Consider the following 25,597-nt stretch of genomic DNA (forward strand, 5'->3'; position numbering starts at 1 on the left):
CAAGAGTGTAACACAGTTTTACTGGAAAAGCAATGACATATTATCAGATTTCTAAGTAAAGAACAAATCTAAAATTCTGTATTTTTCAAAAAGTATATCAGTATATAATTTTGTAACCATGTTGAACTAAAACTATATCAGGTGAAAAGGAAACTTTCCCATTTCTTCAGGATACCAGTTAATGAAATAAAATAAAAAAAATATCTCCTGCATAACCTTTCTTAAAGTACAGAATCTTTGTAACTAATAAAGTAATTTAAGTTACTCAAAATCTCAAATATTAAATCACAGGCAGTACAGTAGAGACTTTTCTGCAGTTTTAATATTGGCTATAGATACAGTAGAATGCTACTATCTCCTGTTTGGTTTTATTAAGAAAAGCATCCAAAGTGCAGACAGTGGGACAAACTTGCATCTTAAAATGCCATTTCACTTGACAGTTTAAGATATGGAAAGAACATTCTATATTCTGTTGTTTGAAGTGAATATCTAAACATTAACTTACAGGTATAATTAAAGCTGAAAACCTCAAACCCTTGTTTGGTACGTTCTCAGACAATTTTAGCAAGTAGAACAAATTGAAGACAGTAATTTCATGCTAGCCTTAAGGTTGTGCCTAGACTATTTGATAGGAATGGATACAATACTCACTTTGTTTCCAGTCCATTGAGAGCAGCCAGCGTATTACACAACACATAGAGCAAACCATTATCAAGCAGAAGGTCTGCGACTTTTGAGCAGGAATTTATGATTTGCAGCAGAAGACAGAAGCAGTTATGCAGCAAAACGTTATCATAGAGAGAATTCTCTATAAGACCCAGAACAGGAATGACACACCATTTTTGAAAGAGTCCAACATTCTTGACATCTTCCAGATCAAATCTATTAACAGAAATATATGTGAGTGACATCCTTAAAATACCAATCTGATAAATGCAACTAATATATGCAACTGGAATACCACTCTATGCCGGTATTTTGGCAAAGGTGCAGATGGTAATTTCCTACATTTAACTGCCATAACAATGCCTGTCTACTAAAGAAAATAAGAACAAAATTAACACCTTGAAGAGCTACAAAGAAATGATGTGCCTAAAAAGTATATCTGAAGTTTTGACTAACTACCAACTGTCTACAATATAGATTTCATGAAAATAACAGGGATTTTAATCAGTGTAGAAAAACGATGCATCACTTTTCCAATAACGAGTATTACAACTGGCACAGAATTACCAAGAAAATAAATACAGCTTGTCATCAGTATAATAATATACTGACTGACAGCAGGTTTGATATCCTGTATCCATTACTGCTGAAGTTTAATTAAGTTTGGCACCTTCTGGCTTATTACAGTTGTAGAATTAAAAGCAGTGCTTCTGACCTTGTCTTACTTGTGGACTAAGAAATTGCATTACTATTATAAGGTTACCACCACACAAATATTGTGCACAATCCTAAAAACCTGAGACATTAGAACTATATTTCCAGCCTCATAATAAATCCTGAAAAAGTAACAGTTCTCTGCTTTGAGGCAAGTTAAGGAGCCGTATTTAAATCTTGCAGCTAAACAAGAATAATTTTTGAGGAGTGAAGATCAAGTCAAGAGGGAGAAGTAATTTAGCTACAAATCCTGCAGAGGCAGCAATCGAGAAGGAGCTTTTTGTAAGATTTTTGCACTGATTATACTTAGACATGTGCTCCCTGTACCATCATTAAGTAGTCAGACTAATTCTAAAAAAATATCATTTACTTATATAATTGTCTCCTTAAAGGTAATCTCCTTTCCTGTCAATATGAGGTGGTTTTTTAGTTCATGGAAGTGGTGTATCTCTGGGGTTTTCCCTAAAAGAAACAGGGATTTAAATTCAGGGCCAAGCCAAGGAAGCAGCTGTGGTATCAAGCTTTTTGCTTTACCACCTTCCAAAATCTAATAGCAGAAGTCTCATGACTACTACTTAAAACTTTTAAGGATATAAATCAGTTTCATGTAGGATCAGAAACAACAGGGAGAGTTAAATTGGTTACAGGACATTTGAAGTGCTAAGGCCTCTGAGGCACTCAGAAAGTCTGAGTGTTTACAAGATCCCATCTAACAGCACTCATCAGATGAAGTTGCTTGCAGTTTAAGGGCCATACAATAGTCCTAAGAATTTTAATACATTTAAGTGTTGAAGCTACAAGCAAAACATTTCAAAACTGTTTTGAAGGAACTTCTTTTATGGTTGCTGACCAGCAAAGTGCACTGCTTGTAGTTCACATATTGCTACAGGATGTAAAAACACAGCATTACTTACTCTTCATCCAAGCCAACAGAGCGGCCAAAAAGCATTTCCAAAAAGCACTCTACAACTTCCTGAGTCCCCTGATGAAGATAGAGCTGGTTGGCTAGCAAGGAGAAGCCACGGTTCTTTAAGAATTTCTCCTTCTGCTCCCTCCTTGCTCTGTTGAAATATGCATCCAACAACTAAAAATAAATGCATAATTATGGTGTAAGATTTAAACATTTAATATAACTGCCCTGAAAGTTAATTTGTTGTCTGCGATTTGAACAGTTACAATCCTTGTTACAGTCAACATCTTATATTTTTGATCTGAAGACTCTTAGGTTTTTAGTTAAGTTTGAGGGAGATGAAATCACACACATAACAGTTAGCAGATGCATACATAAATACACTCAAACTTTTTATATTTGTTAAATCTTGCACTTTGGTGTGCATGCATGACTTTTTTTGTTCTTAATAAAGCCTTATAATCTTACTCTTTTTCAAATTAAAATACAAATCTACTCAAAGTTCTACATAATGTCATCATACAGGAACACTGTCCTTCTCAATATTACAAAAACCTCTGAAAAGATTTTGAAGCCTCAGGTCCATTTTCAGTCAGTTATGTAAGAAGTAAAAACTTAGCTTGCACTTTAACTTAATGTAGTGCATCATGTGTTTTGTGTTGAAGAGACGGTCACTGACTTTCTGCATTGTTCCTTCCATTTATATTGTTAATGCCATCATAAGCTCTCAGGGCCTCTGTCTTACATTATAGACTGTATCTATTCAAAGATTCTACATTTGCGTTTGCTTTTTTGGGTTTTTTTAAATCTATGGAGTAGAAACATATCTTAAAACTCAGAAGTAAACATAGAAAACTGAAGAAAGCTGAATAAAAATATTAACAAAACTTCATATTTCCAAATGTTAACTATGCAAGTTCACATCTTTTCAGCAGAAAACATTTTATATGGGCCTACTTTAATGACTCCTTGTTGTATGAGAGGAGATGGGTGGTTCACCAGAACTATAAGATAATCAGGTTGGATAAGTTTGTCCATCACATCTTCTAGCATGATATCTGGTAGGATTAGGAGCACTCCACGCAAGAGATCATATAATCCACAACAGATAAGCACAAGATAGTCTTCTGTACACCTGAAAACAGAGGAATATGTTTTACCACTGATTATTGTCTATAGCAGAAAAGATTAAAACAATGCATAATTGCTAGCAATTCTTGGGGGACAGGAGGAAGAAGAAATTTGGAAGAGAAATCATTTCTGCAATACTCCTACTACCAATCTTCATTAACACTTATTTTTAGATGGCAGATGGCAAAAAGGATATTCTGACCAGAACTACTTGCTTGAGTTTTTGTGAGGTACCATAAAAAGTTCCCACTTCTACTGTACATAGCAAAAATACTGATTTTTAAAATTTGCTATGTAAATAATGCAAAAATTGAAACAACACAACATTCTATGGACTAAAAGCTTAATAAATTTGTGTATGACAGTGTATAAAAAAATTCCCTGAATTTTTAGGATTCAAATTTTTATAGAATAGTAACCAAGAGCAAGAACAGTGAAATTAAAGCTCATATACTGTGCAACTCTTAATTTATTATTTTATGTGCTCACCTGTCATCAGGGCTTTCAGATGGTTTTGGGGTATTCTCATTAGCTGAAGAAAAAGCAAGACTGTCCCAGTCTTCAGGAAGTACATTCTTGTCAGCAAAGCTTGGCCAGCGAGCAATGGTTGATGATGCTCCAAGAACAGAAAATGCTAAGCCCAATCCTGCAAAATTACTCTGGCCCTTCTGAAATGAAGGCAGTCCTTTTAGATTGTCTGGACGACGTAGCAATGGCTCAGCTGCACCACCACCACCACCACCTTCACTGCATTTCAGGTCTGCATCTGCTTCTTTACTCTCAAATGCATTTTCAGATAACTCTACTTCTTTTGCAATATCTTCAAATGTTTCAGCAGATGTTAGCTCTGAGTCACAAACTGTTTTTGCAGACTCACAACTGCTAAGAAGCTCTTCCTGTACTCTCCTCATGGTTTCAGAACTTTCTACAAAACCAGTTCTATCCTGAAGATCAATGTAGTCATGCTCCCCAATAAGCAGCAGGTCATCAGTGCTCTTTCCCATTCTTTCAGTTAGTTGTTTTCGGTGAACTTGAGGTGAGGAGGTAGGCGATGCTGGTAAGCTTTTAGAAAGCCTTCCAGGTGCCTGAGAGCTTATTTTCTGCTGAACACTAGCCTTGGAAGTGTTCCCTAGAAAAATAAGGATATCTTTAACATTCCTTTCACATTAGAAACAAACTTTTCTCTCAATATTAGACTCCTTATACATTTAGCACTGTGGTGACCTAAGTTAGTTTTATTTGCAAAACTGACAACACCTGACATAGCTCAGATTTGGTAAATCAAGTAAACTACTATGGAGCCATATATTTAGCAAGTTACAAATCTGAAAGAAGCATAAAATACAAAATAATTTTTGACAATATATTGGGTTTTCCAGATTTAAATCATGATCCTCTCAACTAACCCTCAGCAGGAATTTGTATAGAATCACAGAGAATGGAGGTTGTCTAGACCAGACTCCTTGCTCAAAGCAGGGTCAAATAGAACAAGTTGTTCTATTTGGAGCTTTGTGTAAGAGGTCCAATCTACCAACATGTTTCAGTGGACATTGAAATACTATTCACCAACCCATTTGCACTAAGGTTTTACACATACTTCAAGTTTACAACTAATAATTGCATATTTTATTTAATAATGCTTCCTTTTAAGTGCAATGATGCAATGATGATCCATCACAAATATAGTTTTTATGAGAATATATATATAAAACAAATATGTGAATATATATACATACATACATACGTGTGCCAACATAACCAGACCAAGCTGGCCTGCAGACAATAGAAAATATTTATAAAGCTGCACTTATACAGCTGCAACAGTCTTACAGCCAATCTTTTACACACATTAGCAGGTAGTGCAACAAACTGCAAACCCACATACAGGTAGCAGGTTATCCAACGAGCTTCCAATTTAAAATATTTTATAGAATTATAGAATGTTAAGGGGTTGCAATGGACCTTACAGCTCAGCTAGTCCAAGCCTCCCCTGCCATGAGCAGGGACACCTCCCACTAGATGAAGTTGCTCAAAGCCTTGTCCAATCTGGCTTTGAACACTGCCAGGATTGGAGCATCCACAACCTCTCTGGGCAACCTGACAGTAAAATATTTCTTCCTAATATCTAACCTAAATTTCCCCTCTCAGTTTGTACCCATTACTCCTTATCCTACCACTACTACAGTTCCAGACAAAATATAAATTTGTATAATTTATAAATTTATATAGGTAAATTTAGAAATTCAAATTCAGAACTACAATACTCAAATATCCATTTTCACACAAAAATAAAAATGTTGAGTATTCCTCTAGTACACCTGAATAATCTCTATTCAAGAACAACAATTTGTACTACCTATATAAAAAGAGTATTCAGTTTAGAAGAATGAGATGTCATATATTATCCATATGGGAAAAGGACTAATTCCATATGCAGTTTAGTACTGTGATCTGTTCTTTACATCACTGCTTTTCTAAAGAGACACATGAATAAATATTGTTTCAAATGAAGTAGTTGAAGACTCAATTTCCTTTTCCGAAGCAAAGTAGCAACAAGACATCAATTGTAAAAGTATTACACTGTAATACACAGAAGATAACTGAGTCACACAAGATGTGAAATATATAGCAGTTAATTTAGAGATCAATACAACTTTTTTCCATTCCTATTTTGTATATATTGGTGAACTTAGACTATGAATTTTTATTTTGAATTTATTTCTCATTGTCAAGCTTAAATAAAGGCTTAAACAGAAGTGGTGTTTCAGCTTTTGTTTTTCAGATGATATTTGTTGATTGCCTATGCAAATCTGTAAAAAGCATGATTAAAACTCTAATTCAATAATAATGCAAAAAACATCCCACTGACAGGACACCAACTGAAAATAAGTTACCAGCTTGAACAAATAACTTCACAGTATTTCAGCATCTATAGCAGAGGAATTCAAAACTGATGAAAGCAGTTATCTTTACAGACCTCAACCTGTTCAGCATGCTGAGACTGTTCCCAGAAAATGATTCAATTTTAATTTATACCAATTTATAACCAAGGTATCTTGTTGTTCTTCATAAGATATACTTTCCCATCCTCTATCATGTTTCTATACCTACAGTAGAACTAAATGGTAATACTTTAATACCATATTTAGACAGATAAGAATTATGCACAAATAAAGAAAAGAATCCGCTTAACACTTCCTGCCCAGATAAGATAGCTGCTTATGGCTCACTACTTCAACTGCTGCCTGGCTAAGGCATTCTCAGGCATCTTTAGCAGGTCTGTTCAACAGATGAGATGGTTCAGCTTATCTGGTTCACTTCACTGCCTGAGCCATCAATGTGGCAATTTGTCTCTACTTAAGAATGAGGAGCAGTTTAGGTAGCATGTTCAGTTCCACCCTTCCTACTCTGCTGTTCAGGCATCAAGCTCCAAGGGACAGGGGGAGCTCTGTAAGAGATACCTGTGGGAAAGTAACACTTTCAGGCACTCTGGTTATTTGCCAAAAGATTGTGTCTTAACATCCTTTTTTTTCCAGCATTGTTTTACCTTCCAGTGGTAAAGCTGTAAATCCAGTTGGAGATGTAATCACAAATGCAGAATTGTCTACTGACTTCCCACCACTGCTGGAATTTCTCAGGTACCTAAGTGATTCAACTTTCTCCTGGAAAATTTTGCCATCTAGAAAGAAAAGGGAAAAAGTTAAATAAAAGTGTTTTATGTTTGCATTGTTGACAAATTAGACTCGTAGTAGTCAGATTACATTTTGAGCGGATCACTAGAGGCTAATGAGAAGTGCTCAAGTGCAAGTAACCTAGAAAAAGCACCTGAACACCATTTTTTGGTTTAGTGATCCAACTTTAAAATTTATTTTAGAACACTGAAAATATTATGATGTACTAAAGCAATTACATTTATAGACAGTCCTTGCAGGCATACAAGTAGTGATAACTGACTTTTTGTCATGTCAAAGACAAGTGACTGTTCTCAAACAGCCTAGTAAGGCTCCAAGACTCAGAATTTTACACCAGTTGGTATTAGAGGACAGATACATATAAATACAACTGTGCTGCCTTTGAAACTGATAACTAAACCTGGAGGTACATAGGAATCTGCAAAAGGAGAAAATATTTCAAAATTGGATGATGCTTTCCATGTTCACATCAGTTATGGCTAAGGTTGCACAATGCTAATATTAAAGCATGAACTGTTCATAATTTCTCATTTTTAAAAAGAGCAAGAAAGAGTTTTTTTAAAGCTCATATCAGTCATTTTGCCAACATGATCATCCGGCACAGATATATTAAAGAAGCTGTTGTTCTAGGTCTGCATCCCTCAAAGCCCATAACTAGTTACTGCCAGTAACTAGTAAGAACTGATAGTGCCTGCCAGTGACATCTTGTAGTGCAACTGATCAATTGCTAAAAATGCCCCTCAGGCCTTTTATTTTTCCAGGAATTCCATAACAGTAAACAAGAAAGTAGAAATTAAAACAAGACTATATGCACATATTTCTGAAAAGTTTCAATTACAAGCAAGCTAGATATTGTTCTCCAAGTTCACCCAAGACAAATGTGTCCACACAGGCAGCTAACATTATGCATCCCATTTAGCAGCACCAAACTTTAAAGGAAGTTAACAGCATAATCACAGAGATATTACCTATGGCTGTAGACGGAAGAAAGCTCTCCAAGTAAGCCAAGCAAACAAAGTCTAACCTCTCTCAGAAAAGTAAAAGTAGTTTACAGTATTAAGTCGCAAGAATTCAATGATTTTTTTTATATATCATTACTAAAATACAGCAAAGAGATTTTTTTAGATATTAATTTACGACCAGATTTTTATCTTATTGCTTACTACTAGCTAAATGTGACATATTTACCTATGTGCAGGGAAAAGTAGAAATTAGTAGGATTGTGACAAACGTATGTATTAGTGGGAGGGTGAACCGCTAAGAGGAAATTGAAGACCAGTGTCAGCAATTCCAGGTCTGGGGGAGAACCAAGCACTTCTTCAATTATTTTCACAAATGACCTGCAAACCTCCCGAGGCAGGGATGCAAGGTGCCCTTCTTTATGCTCCTAGAAAGGAAGAGCAGCACAACTATAAGTTACTTGTATTTTTAATTTGACAGCAATTGTCTTTTGTTTTTTTAAGTTGTCATGCTGTAGTAAAACAGATAAGAAAAGAAGCTCAACTAATAAAGTTGTATTCTTTAATGTGAGAGGACCTACTGTACCTACTCAATGTTATCCAAATCCAGCCCACTCCAAATCCAGACAGAAACAAGGTATTGCAAATGTTATGCAAGTTGATTTTTGTAAAATTAAAATGTTCAGCATACTATACTAATCTGTATTGAAATGCTGGAGCCCTAGGACATGAATCACCATTGAAAATATAGGTTATTGTCATTGTATTACATATTTACAGAGAAATTAATAGTTGCCAATACCAACATTTCAAACATTAAAAACTTTCTGAACAGTGCCACACTGGGTCTTCTGTATTTCCACTTCAATAGCCATTTTTATAAACATACACATTTGAGATTTCATTGATAATTGTATTTATAATTTCTGCTTGATCAAGCATTCTATAGTTTGATGCTGGCTAGCTGAAAAAAAAAATCTATTAAAAGAATATGGATTTTAGAACCAGACTTAAAGAAACTTGTGGGAAATCCTATTCTAAGGTGACCATAGTGATTAACTTATTTCCAAGTTCTCTAATTTCCATCTCCTATACCCAAGCACCTTAACTGAGACTGCTGCAGAAAAGACTAAATTAAGCTAACTGAAGTGATTTTTTCCAAAGGGAATGGTTTATACAATTTCATCTTCCATTCCACCAGACCCCCAAAACTGCCAAATTGTTGTTGCCCAATTCGAGTAGTTTTTTTTTAAGCAAGATACTAATTTTCCCTTATGTGCAGAAAAGACAGGAAATACTATGAAACATTCTGTATCTAGGCATTGTTGATGTAAAATGATACAGTTCCTTACTGGGTCTAGAAGCACAGAGGACTGTCTACTGAAGTAGCTTTTTCTACCCCATTTAGTCTCTTCTCTACCCTCCCCCATTTAAAATGAGTATTTGCCAAGCACAAAGTAGGATTTGAAAGTACCTGCAGAACCTGACAAGTTAACAGGAAGTGATGTACCACTTGAGCTTTCAATAGCTGCTTAATGTTAAACATCTGCTGGTGATGGTTAGCTCTGATAAGGATTTCTAGAGCTGCTAACAGAGTTTCCCAAACACCTTGCTGAAAAACAAAAAAAAAAAAATCAGAAACATCACTTCAAAAATACATTTGTGAGTCTACACACTGTGAAAAAAAACCAAAAAACAAACACAATGAAGTCAAGTTAGTTTTGCACCTAAGATGATGACTAAATGATCACAAATGGTAAGTTAGAACTAGAAACTATCAGAAAAGTTATGTTTATACAAAACTAGGTTTATATTAATGACTAAGCTACCACAAAAAAAATCTTAAACTTCCTGTCTAAAATCAGTTTTGTATATTCTTTGCTATATTAACACTGGATGGTTATTTTCAATAGTTTAACTCCAAAAGAAAGCAGGTCTTTCTTAGTTTTAGCAATTTCTCCACAAAAAAATTCATCAGTTCAACTAACAAGTCATATGCATACATCACATTTACAGACTTTAATATATAAGGCTACTTGCATCATTGATATTGGGAGCTTAATGCTACTAACAGCTATTCAAAGAAAAATAAGGACCATTAATTTCAGAAAATTGTAATAATTACTGACATGTAACTGGATAAATTAATTTCTTACTCATAATACTTATTTTTTTAAATATTGAATTTTAGACCTGAAATATTTCCAAAACTAAAGTACTTACCTTTGCTTTAGACCATATCTTCCAGTCAAGCAGTAACTTTTCTAACAATTGAACATCTTGAATAACTGCAGTAGAGTCTGCATCAAGCTGGAATTGTCCATTTTCATTTATATAGAGAATCTCATCACTGCAGCATCCTTCAAGGAGAGTCTTGAAAAGGGGGAAATTTAAGTGTCATAATCACAAAGTAGTATAGTTGTTCTATCCCAATTATAACAAAAAAGGTAAATCTTTAAAGAGACAGCATACTCTCGATAGGGAAGACATATATACCTGGTCAACACCAAACTTCTGCCTCTGTAAAAACAGCTTCAAATGTAAAATTAAAATCACAGAGAAGTTTCTAAATTTGTGCTAATATTGAACAAAATATCAGGTTTAAAAGAGGACTCTACCTTCAGCATGCAAAATCCAACAATGCATTTTGGTTTGATCAACACTCGACGAATCATAGAATAACCATTACAATTGTCCATCTCCTGTATTCTCTGTTGATTGTATTTTGTCAAAGACAGTATAAGTTTTAGTGCTAAAGCTTGAGTGTCTTCACAGCTGCTAATCTCTACTACCTGAAGAAAAGGTAAATTTATAAGACAGTTAAAGTGAGAAACATTTAGAAGAAAAAGACTTAAAAATACTTTTTTGCATTCCTAAATCATAACTTCTGGATTAAATCTGTTTTAAAGAGCTTGATGTTATGTACATAGCCTCCATTTTTGTCTATGTGTGTACATTCAGATATATTTGAATTGACAATTCCTATTGTGGTAAATTATGATCTGCTAAGAAAATAGAAGTCCCTTTACAAGAATCCTTTTCCAAGAAAAATGTCTGTTCCAAATAAATTTAAAGTAGAAGGCACTTACCATACTACAAAGTCACAAGATCATGAAATACATGAGCCTCTAATAAGAATAATCTGTTTGCCCTGGAAACTTAAGTTTCTTAAATGTTTAAGGAAAGCTTTAAAATAAGGTTCCTTAAGGTCTAGACTATACCTACCTGTAAGTGTCAAAAGTTTTATTTTATCCACAAAGAGACAAGCAATTTGACAGATGAAGACCACAAACCATTCTTTTCTTTTTACTTTCTACAATTCTTGAATCCCAAGAAAAAGCAAATAGAATTTTAACCAAAAATGAACAAGAATGAAATCTCACATTAATGGAACTTCAGTTTCATAGCTTCCCTTGCCACATATCTGTTAATTCTGCTGCACTACACATTTATAGACATGTATACCTGTGTTGCCTGACATCTGATCTATTGTCTTCTTGCCTTTCTGATGCAAACAGTCTATGTACTACTGATCTGTAGCACATACTTGGCATAAATTCACATAATACAATAACATGGATAAGGATTTTCTCCTCAGATTTCACAGTCAGTGGTAAAATTACAGCAGGCAGTGTCTTCATAGCCATCATCTAATGTGCATTTATTACTCTCCATACCAGAGACACATAAATCAAGACAAGTTTTAGGTCTACAGTAGTATTTTGAATTAACTGTAGTACTTCAGAGATTCCTGGCACAAATATTAGCCTCTCCACATAAAGGTCACATTTAAGTAAGTAGTAATTAAGTTAAGGCTCATAGCCTTACTATTTTTGAAATTACATTTTCTCTTACACTGGATAAATAAGCCTTTGAGCACGGCTGAACAGTTATCTCAAAAAGCTCTCATGATTTATCAGATAAAAATAAAGCTTTGCACACCATGTAGTTTCACATTTATTCATACTTGCATTGTGAGTATTCTGTGGTTAAACTGTTAAAGATATGCCATGAATTTAAGTGCTTCAAAATCAGAGACCAAAAATATGACCAGCTTTACAACACCCCTAAAAATAATTTTTTTTGACATTTAAAAGTCCTATTTCTAAATCAAAATGTAACATGCCATCTTACGTATTAGCAATATTAACTAAAACATTACGCAATAGAATTATAATTACATTTCCAATTTAAGACAACCTGTGTGATACAGTCTGTTATGGCACAAGTATTTTCCACAAGTTTTAACAGAAAGGCATCACATGCAGACTAGAGAAAGGCAGCTAGAATAATGAGATTTGCTACCCAAGATCCAAGGAAAATTTTATATGGGAGAACACATACATGCAACCCCCCTCCTCCAGCCCCCTTACCCTAGCAAAGAGGAAAACAAATGCACCAGTTCCTCCAATTTCATGTAGTATACTCTGAAGAGTTTTATATTCAACAGGCTGAAGTGTTTTTAGGTGATGAGAGTCCAATACATTGCTTTGAACTTCTTTCAAACTGAAAGGTCTCTGAGAAGGTACAGTTTTCACTTGACCTTTCAGTCTAATAACAGGCTCATATATGGTGTACTGACCAGGGCAGCATGTGGTATAAACAACAGCAAGACTCTCCTGAAACAAGAGAAGTTTAAATTTTTTTTCCTGAAAGTTTAATACAAAAACCCTCACACGTCCAGGACACAAAAGCCACCTAAAGCAAGTAGCAACAACTTCAGCGGTTCATTTCTACTTTAGCACTAGCATGCTCTAAAGTTGCGTGTGGAGCACATGCACTAAAAAGCAACAGGATTCCTAAATCTTAGAAAATTTATGCAATACCTAAAGCACAGAAAGTTAAGAAAGCACTAAAAAATTCCATCAAGGATCCCCCTCTTATCACCTATAGAATGACAACTGTTTTGCATAAAAACAAATTATTGATATAGATAAAATAAAATGAGCATACAGAGGTATCGGGTAAATTGTTTCCTTTTCTAAAGTGGCAAGTCCAAAATAGAAAGTTATAGGCTGTTTTTTAAAAATTTCTCATTTTTTTTTGTTTTAAGTTTAACCTTTCATCAGCTTTGCCATAAGAGGAACTCAAGAGAAGAAATTTCATCAGTGAAGAGACTTAAACAAAAGCCAAAGCTCCTACGGAAAGTAACCAACTAATTTTCACAGAAAATGTAAAATTATCATATTTGGAAGGTTATTTAAAATAGAGAAATAATTTCATTTAAGGCACTTGTATTCTTTGCAAAAGTGCAAAGATTAATTCATCACTCAAGCACATGGTTCTTCTCTCTAGCTACTTGGTGTTCTGTAAGACAAAATAAGCTTAAAAGTTGCAAGACTGCTTTGCTAAACTTTTACTTATCCCATTCATTCCTTCTTAACCTATTCAAAATTTGGTACCATTTACAAGGATCATATCCAGACAGAATGACCCCCTACAAGATCAGAAAAATCCCTCTACTGGAAACAATTCATACAACAGGAGTTACTAGTGTATGAATTCCCAAAATATAGCAGGTTTCAAAAAGCTTTATTTTATTCTTTTTTCTAGTGTCACTGTATTTACACCTGCATCTGGCATGGTTGTTTCAGTCACGAAAGATGAGAAAAAGCTAAGATCTGCCAGCTGCAGAATGACTTTTCAGCTAAATTTGATGCAAACTTACTCCCTTCAAAACCTTCAAAGAACTGGGATGAATTCTTTTGCTTCCTGTTAAAGCCAGATAAAGCCTCCTTTCTCCTCCCCTCTCAGTTTTAATGTTAACAGGTTAACTAAGCTGTCCTTGACTACCTTTACACTAATGAAGGGATTCTCTCTATATATCCATCCTAGACCTTTTGGAGGTGCCTGTTTATCCAGTACAATTTAGTACACAGTATTATAGATGCTGGAACATCTAGAAATTTTCAGAATCCAACCTAAAGCAAGATGAAACAGCCACCCTGTGTGGAGTTCAACTCCCATTGAAATAAGTGGGAAGAACCCTGCAGTGATTTTAACAAGAACAGGATTTGCTCCTGTCCACTTTGATCAAGTGAAGTACTTTGGGAGACAGCAGGAAACTTCTTCAGAATTTCTTAATCATTTCTAAGAGATTAAGAACCATTTTTAAGTAGAAACTTACAATTAAAGGCCCAACATCCACTTCCTTTCTTGTCATGAAGAGCTCCTTAACTTGTTCACATTGTAGAATCTCTTTACTTATGTACTTGGAGCAGTCAGTCAACATTTTGCCATATTTACAAGGCATTACAGATGTGAAGTCTGGCCCACATGTGTATAAGTAAAATGCTTCCTCTGGTCCAATATTTGCACCTAAAATCCAGAAAATGAACTGTTAACTCTTTAGTATACAATAAAGCAAAATTTATTTCTGACACACCACAGACCAGTAACACCTGTAGTTTCAGAAAAAAAGCATGCTTAACTCAGCATTCAGTGGTTCAGATTTTATTTACTTTTTAATGTGCTTTAAGTAATTTGAAGCTAGTAGTTTAAAAGCAGGTAAGTGAAATCAATTTTCCAGATAAAAGACACTGAGTGCTTAAAAAAAAAAAACAACACCAAACCAGAACAAACACCACTGTCTTTCCATCCCCTATCCCAAGGTATAATTTAAAGAAATTTTAAAAACCACTAAAGTAACTATAATTACCAATTATGTCACTAAAAAGAAAGCAAGAGAATATGGTAGAAGAGCACATTAGGAAGTACCCAATACTGAAACATTTGCCTACTTTCTCCCTGATACAATATGATGCTAAAGAATATATCGTTGGTTTTACTGTTAAAGCTTGGCACATTAAAAAAAAAAAAACAACAACTAAATAAGCCTTTGATCTTGGAGAGAGAAGAGGAAATGAAGAGTTATTCAAGAAAAAAAAGCATTCAAAGGTACCATTAAATAGAAGCAGATTTCCAAGATTCCATCTACCCGACAAGCGAAGCAATTCTTCTTGAGATGATGTACAATGTCCAATCATGCAAAATGTTTTGTTACTGTCAGATGATAAGCTTGTTTTCCTTGGCAGCGAGAAATCTAAATCAATATCACATTTCCTGAAAATATACATAAACAAACATGTTTAAGTATTAAGAACTGATCAAAATTGCTATCAAGATATTCAGCTTAGGTTTAAAATTAATTTTAAATATTTACTAGAGGAGAAGCCATGCTGTCATCAACATTAAATTACTCAAGTCCTCTTCAACTTCTAGGCACCTTAAAACTCAGTTACATAATGATATATATATTCAGACACTGCATAGAGCAGAATAGAGTTCCAACTAGGGTTGCCATCAAGTCAGCATTTCCTGGATCTGAAATTCCTTCCTTCCTCTGACCTCAAAGAAGAAACGTATGTAACACTATATATGCTTCTAAAATACCATAATTTTCCAAGCATTTCTACTCTTCCTAAGAAGTCGAAGGCCTTTGACTATGCCAAGACACAATGAAAACTGTGGTTCACACATGCTGGAAAATACCACGTTGAGGATTTGCTTATACCAAGGAACACTGTCAGAACTAGCATGCTGTAGAGCCACGGGCAATAAGCCTGATACTTTCAGAAAGCATCCAAATAAATTTATGTGTCATTAGATAAACAGAGCAATTAGACTGTAAACATCATCCAAAGCTTCCTGAAAGAGCCAGACTACTGGCAAACTAGCAACTAAATATAGAGGGGTCTCAATAACTGCACACATGCAGAACATTGTAGTACTTTTAGCTTCCCCCTATGTCTATTTGGACTTTGTGACATACCAGCATGCACAGACTGAACACAGCCTTCACAGTCTGGACTTTAGGAAGAAAGCATAAAGGCTGATATTTAATAAATACCTTTTCCTCTAACCAGTGAATAATTCATGCAAGCACAGGCCCATCCAACCTAGCATCAGGTACCTCATCTAGGAGCATGGACCTTAGCTTTGCAGTTAAAAAATTGTACTTCCAACTGGCAGTTCAGATTTTGTTTGAAATATTTTTTAACTTCTCACCTCTCCATTTCCCTCAGTGGAACAAAATTACTGCCTTCTCCTCTTAATTACTACTTTCAACAACATGGCCTGTACCTGAGCTATACCTCCTTCATGTGGATTCTTAACTTAACCAGAGACATTATGCCTACTGCTAACTTCATGCCTTAGCTTATTTTGGACATTACTCAAAATCTTGCAGTACTTTCTTCTTTCACTTATTCATGATGAAGAATCACACTGATGTCTGCACAGGTCCATAGTATAACTGATGATTCTCAAAGCAATCACAACTATTCTAGAGAATTCCTAGCAGTGTAACACCCCACTCTCCTACCCTCCTAGAAGACTACTCAACCATAAATTTAGCTTGTGCCAACATAGTGCTGACATATTCCTACCAGAGAACATCTTTAAAGTATCTAGGTACAACTAATGTATTCTTTACCTCTGACCAGAAACCCACAGCAACAGCTTTCCATGGATATTTTTCTTGCTTTCTGGCTTCTGCAGATATTTTAATGCCAAATGCTGCCACCTGCCCAAAAGGAAGACATTCTCTGGAGATTCTGCCTGTGCCAGCAGACCAGCTTTCATCTCGTCATTTGGATCCATGCATATACTATGAAAACAAGAAAAGAAAAATGAGTGCGTATGTTTGTTTTCATACTTGTATTTTAAGCCTCAAGTCTGCAATTTTTGGCCTCAGTTACTTTGAGATTGCATTCCTTAACTTTCACAGGTAATTTTTTTGATCACAAAACTATTTTTAGAGTGCTCAGCATAAGCCAGGGAAATCCTCACATCATGGTTTCAACTTGTGTGCATAAATCTGCTTATATTTAAGATAAGGATATTATCTCTATTTTACAAAGAAGTTAAATTCAGTTTATTGAAAAAATGCAGGTGCTTTGAACACTGAAATAAAGTGTTCTAAAATTGCAGTTTTAAACCTATTTTAAGGATAGATTACTTATGAGAACTAAATTAGGGCTAAAATGTGTTCAGAAGATTAAAACCAAGACTGTCACAGTAAGTATTACATAACAGCAGGTGTGATAACCTACAGCTGCCAAAACTTTTTCCATCTTCACACATTTATTGTGTCATTTCATTAAAGCTTGAATTGCTACTTTGCATTGCATTATGTTTATGACTGACCTTGAAGCTTACTTTGGGCAGTTACTTATACATGGCTATGTGAAACGTGCAAGCCCAGACCCTAATACTTTAAGCTCACAACTCTGTAGATCTGTATCTAATAGACATCCTTGATGTTGCCCCATCAGTGTGCAAGACCTCTCTACTATAGAAATTAGTTCTCTACTCTCCAGCAGTATTCTCTGCAGGCTGCTACTGGAAGTCATACAATATGTTCACAGGACTGCTTTTAGACTAAAACAGCATACCGAAATATAAATGCTCCAGTATTCAAGTCTGCCCAGACTTGTATCATCAGTGCTTTGGAACCCAATGAAATTATATGAATACAGCCATCTTCAAGAAGTTTCTCTCCCAGACTTAGGTATTCTGTTCCCATAGACTTTGTTTCTTCTAGAAATATAAATGTTTATACACAGTTACAATACAACAATGCCTTTCACACCATATATTGCACAAGTAAGAAAAGAAACAGTTCAGGCACTGAATAGATTTTTTTTTTGTTTAGTTGAGGATTTTTTTGTTGTTGGTTTTTTTTTTATAGTGGGTTGACTAATATGCATGATTCTCTTCAGAAATTTGGGTGTCAAACTGAAACAGAGAAACTTGACATTAACTCAGCACCTCACATTTTTTTTTAGTAATCAAGTAAATCCACTGAGCTGAATACATTCTATCAACGATGCTTTTGACATGCCACATCACATTAAATTCCTGTGTTGAACTGTCAGTATGCACCAAGAAGTCTTCAGATTTTTCTTCACAAATCATACTACCCTTTAAGCATGATCTTGTATTCAGTATTTTTACTTTACCAAGCAAAAGCACAGACCTTCTAACAACAGCAGCTCTAGTGAGTTCCAAGATTCAGGGTTGAGTTTTCTCTCCTTTTATTTAAACACAGTAAAAGGAAAAGAGTACAGGTATTCCAAGTGTTGTAAATGGGAGACATTTTAAACAAATTTAAGAATTTTTCCTCCTACAAATTATAATCCAAAAGATTCTGTTTAGAACAGTTTGGGAGCAGGTGTCTCTACAAAAGTATAGACAGAATAATATTGTACAGCTATTGGCATTTACAATGGTGCACACAAGGAAAGTCAAGAGAATTTATACTGAGTTAGCCTGAGACTTCATTATCAATACATGAAACCAAGTAAACTTGAGAGCATTTTTTTCCCATTCAGTTGCAGCATTTAATATTTTCTTCATCATAACATGAAGTAGCATAGACACATTTTACTGAAGTTACAAATTCAATGAGAATACTATATTTCCAAGGAAGCAGGCATTAATCTAATTTAAAGATCAGGGCTGCAAATGTTTTATCTGTAAGTATACAACAGTACTCAAAGAAAAATCAGAAATACTACCACTGCTATTTAATACACATCATAAAAAAAAAATCCAACCTTTGTACATGGCACATAGATTATTAATATTTGTAACCAGAATCCTTCAGTGCTACCTAAACAGAAACAGAAAGTACTGTATGCTCACCCGTGCTGTCAAAACTGTTCTCTCTTACAGTTATGAGTCTGCTTCTTTTCTTGATTTTTTTCCCCTTTTCTGTTGAATTTTCTGTTTCATGAGCATACTCCAGATGAAACCACAGCGAGACACTGAAGCCATCGGACATGTGTGGCCAACAGTTTTGTCCAACTAAAGGCAAGTGAATTGGGGCTACATGCCAAGAAGAAAGCAGCTGGTGACTCAAGTTTTCACTATCTGCCTCTTTCTTACTCTGTGAAAATTTTGCTCTTTTAAGTAGTCCAGCAGTTTTGCTGTTGGAAGCGCTAGCATATTTTTGTGAAGAACCACTACTCAAATTCGTGCCATGTAGCACAGGGAAGGCAAGGTACTGTAATGGGTTCATATAAATATTAGTGTCTACGATCTTCAATACACCCTTGAGTAGTATCTCCTAGAAGAAATAAACCAAACAAATGAGAAAAAAATTAAACTGTTTACACCACATAGTCAAGTATCACGTAACCAAACAGAAGCCACTCCTCATTTAAATTTGGATTCATGTTTTCCATCAGAGGTGGGCTTTCATAATCAAACTGACATTTGCAAAGCATCAGGTAGCTGCTTCAACAGACTTTGGCCCAGCAGAGCTTTGGGATTTAGTCCAGGCAGATCAGTTTTCAAGTTACCATGCTCAGGAATCAGCTAAACCAAAGCAGGTGGTCATTGCACAATCTTATTCACTTTTGTTATGTGCTAACAGATCAATTCATAGTGCAACAAAAGATCACACCTTCTACCTCATGTTTGAGGCTGGTTAAGAATGCACACACAGGCCATCAATTTGTTATTGCATAATCACAACAAAACTAGCTGAGCCCTTAAGCCAAAAAGTTTCCCAAGTCACTTGGCCAATTATTACAAGCTATCTTTGAAAAATTGACTTGTGACTCCTTGTTTGGTTTGGTACTATTTCACATGCCACAGTAATTTTTTTATTTTCTTCCACTTGTATTTTGCTACAGACTCACACACAAACCAGCATTATTTCAGCAGTATATCCCACACAAACAGTAGATTCCAGCATTACACAAACCAGCTTACAACACTTTTGAAAGTAATTCCTGCCGCTAAAGCATTCCTGAAATAGTGAGATGCTTTATAACTTCCAAGTAACTGCTTTGAATTTTGCAGTATTAGTGTTCTGTCATCCATAATCACTATGTCAGTCTTCCTCAAGAGGAATCTTGGTTTTTTGTACTGAAGAGTCCCCAGGACCCACACGCCCTTCAAAACCCTCTCTTCTTATCTCCTATGTCCTTTTGTTGTTTTAACAAAGAATTACTTCAACAACCAAATTTTATTTGCTCTGCTCAGTTCAAATGTCACTGATCATCTTATTTCTCAGAATTCTTGGACACAAAAGGATTTCCTTTTGGTTTCATTTTTCTAATAAGCATCTGAATTTTGCCATGTGCGCCTGCATACATACCGTACAAGGTGTCTTCTCCAAAAATATCCTAAGAAGGAGAGTTAGCTCTTCTGCACATGTCTGTGAACTCATCAAGGAAACTAGCAGATCTACCAGCACCATCTGACATGCTAAAAAGAAGGAGATAATAATATTCTTAAAAGAAATTTTTCTAAAGCTTTAAAAATTCATATTCTATAGTATTATGAGGAAAGATTAACTTGGAATTCAGAGTGTTTTGCAAAAACAGTTCAAATTAAGGAAGCAATAATGATTACAAGATAAATTCTAGAGAGATTGAACAGTACTTCCTAACACTACCATTAAAAATTTCATTGAATGAACTCAGATGGCTATGCCAGATGTAGCTCCCAGGTTTGCAATGTGGAGTCTGAAAGCCTGGGAACCTAGCATCTAACTTGCAAAGGCTCTCCCACAAAGCCAGGGATCCAAGTCCTGGCATCGGTTTACATCTCCCACTGTGGAACAGCCTCATCATGTGAAGCTACCTTAGGGCAAACATTTAATTTGCTTCTCTGCATTCTTGTATTAGCTAGCTGGTTTACAGTTAGAAATAAAACTCAAGACATCTTTAAGACCTGTGTTACAAAGAAATTGGAAATAAAAACTTGTGTTGTGATGGAGTGAGAATTCAATCAGCTGCTATTTTTCCAAGCAATGTTTAACACTGTCACACCACTGTTTATCATTTTAACTATAATTTTCATATCTGCCAGTATTTGTTTATATAATATATTTCCACTAGCTCAGAAATAACCCCATATTTACACTAAGTTTCTTACAACTTAAAAAAGCAGCTGCATAAATTCACATGCCAATGAACTTCCTTTGTCAACTTGGCATTTACACTGTGAACTAAAAAATTTGACTGTGTATACACTAAATTACAAAACCTAATATTTGAGTTACTTGAACCTTTAACTCACCATGAAAACTAGATTCCGTTTGTGTCAATATATTCAGAAATCCTCCCAAAAGGTGTTTAACAGCTCCCTGTTAAAACAAATAAAGGAAAATGGATATCTGAAGAATAAACTCCAGCTCAAAGAACTAAGAAATAAATTCTTCCAATCAACTCCTGCCTATTATTTTAATGATAATTCCAACTACTTGAAATTAGGGAAATTTTTTATATTTGCCAATGAACATTCTTTCATGTTCTGTGCAGTTCGGTTGCAGAAGAGATTTTGAAATTTAAATGATTCTCTTTTGCAAGAGGCATACTCAATTTAGTTATTAAACAAGTGAAAAAGTTATCTATCAGAAATTCCAGAGGATTGTGAAGACATCAACATTTGAATAAGCAATTTCTAATATTAACTTAGGAAGAATAAAAGCATTAAATACTTTTGAGGTATATGACTCACTGTTTCTAAAAGTACATATTCAATACATGTATGTGTAGAATGTTTACATACATACATATACAAGCAGATATCTGCCTTTTTTTTTTTTTTCTAATGCCCTGACAATCATTACATCTCTAGCTCTAGCCCTAGTGATTGAATAGTCTTGATAAAATAAGACACCTGGGAAACTCAAAAGCTCTGCAGCTCAAATATCTTTCAATACATTACTTAGTTCCTGGTAACCTAAACACAACGCAGTTGGCAATATCAGTCATTTATACTGTTTCAGATCTTATAAAACCCCATAAGAAGTGAGAACATTTGAGATCACTCTATTAGATAGACTGGTACTATAAAACTGAAGAAAAGATACACAACCTCCAGACCGTTGCCTTCATTAATAACATTTTTACCTGTTCTATAAGTACAGTGGCATTTCTCTCCTTCTGGCTGATGATTTTCAGGCAGCTTCGGAATACATGAGCAAGCACATCTAAACTTGCATTACCAGCTGAGAGTAAGTTTAATTCTAACATGCAAATTTCAGGATACATTAATTCTCCTTGATTGATGTTTTCAGTTAGGTCATTAAAATAACCTGAAGGACCTGGTTCTCCCTTTGTGTCTGCTCCTGAAAAAAAAAAAACAAACACTTGTCTTACTGAAACTTACTCAGCTGAACACAGATTACATGATTTAAGCAGAACATTCAAGGACATACTTCCTTCAACCATCTCATAAAGTACAAACCAAAAGTAGTCACTAGCCTATAAGAAGTTAGCATAATCTTCTATTCTTCTTCAGATTTTCCTATTTTGCTGCTAACGCAGAAGGGCGAGGATGCAGTTTCTCCCATTACATGCTCTTAAACTACGTGCCTTCATTTCTTGGGAACTGGACACACAGTAATGGTGAAATATGCAATGCATGAAACATGACACTAAAATCATTGTAACAGAGCCTCAAATTTCTATACAAAACTCTGAGCCTGCCAAGAAAGGACATAAATTTAAATTATTTTTGTTAAAAGTTTTGGGGAAGCAGTTTAGTTATTTAACTCAGAAAACGCATGACAGAATATCTGCATAATAACCAAAAAAGAAAAGCATAAGCACCTCCTGTTACATCTTGAAGAGAGTTTAAAACACATTACTTAAAATTATTTGGTACAAGTTTCATACAAATGTTTCATGAAAGTATTTCAGATGAAATTTTTAATTCAGAAATGCTTTTACAATGTTATATATCTATTCATAAGGCCTAGTCATGCAGGTAAAAAGCAACAGTTTAATGCAGTTCTATTAATCTATTCATACCAGAATGGAAGCATCCAGACATGTTCAGCACAAAAGAAAAAAATTAATTCATGTTTAAAATTAATTACACAAACAGAATACAGCAAGATATGGATACATCAATTGTTGAATGAATATAAAGGGATATGTTGTATAATGAGGAGGCAATCACAAGTCAAATGAAGCACGTGATTGGGAAAAGCCAGTATGGATTCACCAAGGCCAAATCATGCTTGACAAACTTGATTGCTTTCTACAACCAAATAACCTGTTCGGTTGATGATCTAGATTTCTCCTAGGCTTTCAACAGTTTCCCACAGCCTTCTCTTAGAGAAACCATGTTAGGGTCAAGAGAAACTGATGTGTTAGGGTCGAGATAAGGGGTCTGTGCGGTGGGTGGGCACTGGCTGTCCGGCTGCACCCAGAGGGTGGTGGTAAATGGTTCCTTTTCAAACTGGCAGCTGTCACAAGTGGAGTCCCCTGGGGACTGATGTCACCTCAAAGCTGTTTAATGTCTTCATAAGTGATCTGTCAAGTCTACTTTGATGGAGTTTGCCGATGATACCAAACTGAGTGGGGAAATGAATGCCTGGGAAGACCTTGACAGGCTGTAAGAGTGGGCTGACAAGAACCTTATGAAATTAAACATGGACAAATGTAAGGTCTTGCACATGGGAAAATATAATCCACGAGTGCAGCACAGGCTTGGATCTGCCCAGCTGTGGAGCAGCTCTGTGGCAAGGGACTTGGGTGTCCCAGTAGACAGCAAGTTCAGTATCAGTAAACAGTGTGCTGCTGCAACAGAAAAAGCCACCAGGGTGCTGGGCTGCAAAGGTGTCACCAACAGGGGTAAAGAAATCATTATCCCACTCTACTTAGCGCTTGTCAGGTCTCACCCGGAAAGCTCTGTTCAGTTTTGGTGACCACTATGCAAAACACATGGGAGTAAAGGTTGAGAAAACTGGGTTTGTTCAGCCTTGGGAAAAGGCAGCTTAGAGAAGACCTTATCACCATGTTCTAGTTTTTAAAAGATGCCTACAAAGAAGATGAAGACCCTTGTTTTCCAAGGAGTCACACAGACAAAAATTAATGGGTAATGGGTTCATGTTACTCTCACGGAGATTCCATATGGACACAAGAGGAAAGCTTTCCACAATGAGAACAATCAGTCATTGGTACAATCTCCCCAGGGAAGTGGTGGATTCCCCAACATCAGACACTTAAGATTCAGATGGAAAGGGTGCCAGGCTATCTTGTCTTGACCATGCTGTTGCCAAAAAAGGTTGGACCAGATGATCCTTGAGGTCCCTTCCAACCTAGTATTCTATAATATAATTAGATTATTTAGTTTTCACCGGACAGTTACAATTCTAAATAAAAAAAATTTGAGCATTGAATTCCAAACAAAGTAATAAACATCTCTGGAGCTCCTAGACCACGATAATATATTTGAGCAGCATGACTTTAGAGCAAAAGTCACATAAACAAAAGACAACCAAGACAACAGTTTCTGCAACACTCAGTAAGAATATTCATCATCTTTCTAACTGTAACTGCATCATACTGAAAGCAAAAAAAGTTGTTATTTCCATCTGTTAAATGTATCTGATGCTTGCCCCATTCTAGTACATTTCAAAAGTCAAACTTTGCTATGTCGCAAAGACAGCTTTCTATATTCAGAAAGTTCACATTTACCTTCATCCTTGGTTTCACTATCATCAGAGTTACTCTCGCTATCTGCTTCATATCCTTCCTCTTCAGCAAAAACTTTAAGACTACAGCATTGTGATTCTTCAGTTTCTTCGGAAATTTCTCCAGGTTGTGACACAGGCTCCTTTTCAGTGTAATGGGTCTGTACAATACATCAAGCAAATAGATTATCATTGGTCAGAAGAAAAAATATCTTTGGATCAGAAAAGCAAATAATTTAGAACCTTACAAATGACTATTTTCTCCAAGCCCATCAGCAAAATAAACAAATTAATCATATACTTTGAAGAAACTTGAGATATGTTAAGAATACTTCATTCTTACATAAAAAACTGAATCTGCAAAGACAGATTTTTCATATTAACTATCTGATCAAAGTTTTAGCAAGCAGGTGGCCAATGCATTAAGAATAACTATGTTTCCAAAATCACTATCACCATCAACGTGCACCTTGATGTTCACTCTAAGGTGATAAGGTCACTCAACATCCCTGTTTGAAGCTCTTCGAGAGTTTGTCACACTGTTGTGAGATGAAAGAGTAAAGAGAACATCAGGTTGACTGAGTTTGCCACTGTTTGGAGCATGGCTCATTTCTGAACAGTAAATGTGGGGACCATATCAATAAGCAGCATTTCACTTACATACGAGAAGCAGAGAATTCATCTTCAACTGCCACAGTAATCAAAAGATATATAACATTTCCTATTGAGTTTAAAAAGACCTAAACAACAAAAACCCAGGAGAATCTTGCATTATTCACAGTTAGACGGGTTAGTTGGTGTTTCATACCTTCTCAATTTTTTCTTCAGAATGATCAAGATCAGCAGAAAAAGTGCCCAATGCAACACGAAGCAGTGAATCAAACAGAGGCTTTGCCAAGTCAGTTTCTATCACTTTTGATTGAGCAAGCTGCTCTCTTATTTCAAGTAAGATATCATCCACACAGGTGTTCTGTGTTTTGGGGGAGACAAACATTTTGATTCATGTTACTATGTTTTGGCTAACAGAAGTAGCCTAGTACTTTCATTTAAGAACTTCTCCTTCCGCCTACATTAATCTAAC

The 25,597-nt window shown here is 35.4% G+C and overlaps 1 protein-coding gene across 6 annotated transcripts in view; it reads right to left on the reverse strand.

Moving 5' to 3' along the window:
* The window catches only part of LYST (lysosomal trafficking regulator), a 79,478-nt gene that overhangs the window by 27,827 nt on the left and 26,054 nt on the right, over positions 1-25,597 (reverse strand). For 5 of the 6 annotated variants that reach the window (XM_051783187.1, XM_051783190.1, XM_051783186.1 and 2 more), the window contains 20 exons: positions 25,325-25,486; positions 24,521-24,677; positions 21,944-22,161; positions 21,108-21,174; positions 20,182-20,291; positions 18,720-19,143; positions 17,468-17,612; positions 16,507-16,680; positions 14,974-15,134; positions 14,200-14,390; positions 12,446-12,691; positions 10,691-10,864; positions 10,296-10,445; positions 9,547-9,684; positions 8,302-8,500; positions 6,969-7,100; positions 3,911-4,550; positions 3,248-3,425; positions 2,295-2,464; positions 652-882 (listed from right to left, as the gene is read on the reverse strand). In XM_051783187.1, coding sequence (XP_051639147.1) covers positions 652-882; positions 2,295-2,464; positions 3,248-3,425; positions 3,911-4,550; positions 6,969-7,100; positions 8,302-8,500; positions 9,547-9,684; positions 10,296-10,445; positions 10,691-10,864; positions 12,446-12,691; positions 14,200-14,390; positions 14,974-15,134; positions 16,507-16,680; positions 17,468-17,612; positions 18,720-19,143; positions 20,182-20,291; positions 21,108-21,174; positions 21,944-22,161; positions 24,521-24,677; positions 25,325-25,486 — 4,067 coding nt within the window. The remainder of the gene's footprint in view (positions 1-651; positions 883-2,294; positions 2,465-3,247; positions 3,426-3,910; positions 4,551-6,968; positions 7,101-8,301; positions 8,501-9,546; positions 9,685-10,295; positions 10,446-10,690; positions 10,865-12,445; positions 12,692-14,199; positions 14,391-14,973; positions 15,135-16,506; positions 16,681-17,467; positions 17,613-18,719; positions 19,144-20,181; positions 20,292-21,107; positions 21,175-21,943; positions 22,162-24,520; positions 24,678-25,324; positions 25,487-25,597) is intronic. The other variant, XM_051783191.1, reaches the window with a different exon arrangement.

The sequence above is a fragment of the Manacus candei genome, unplaced genomic scaffold, assembly GCF_025592945.1.
Source record: "Manacus candei isolate 608988 ecotype Guabito, Panama unplaced genomic scaffold, ASM2559294v1 h1tg000017l, whole genome shotgun sequence".
Lineage (NCBI taxonomy): Eukaryota > Metazoa > Chordata > Aves > Passeriformes > Pipridae > Manacus > Manacus candei.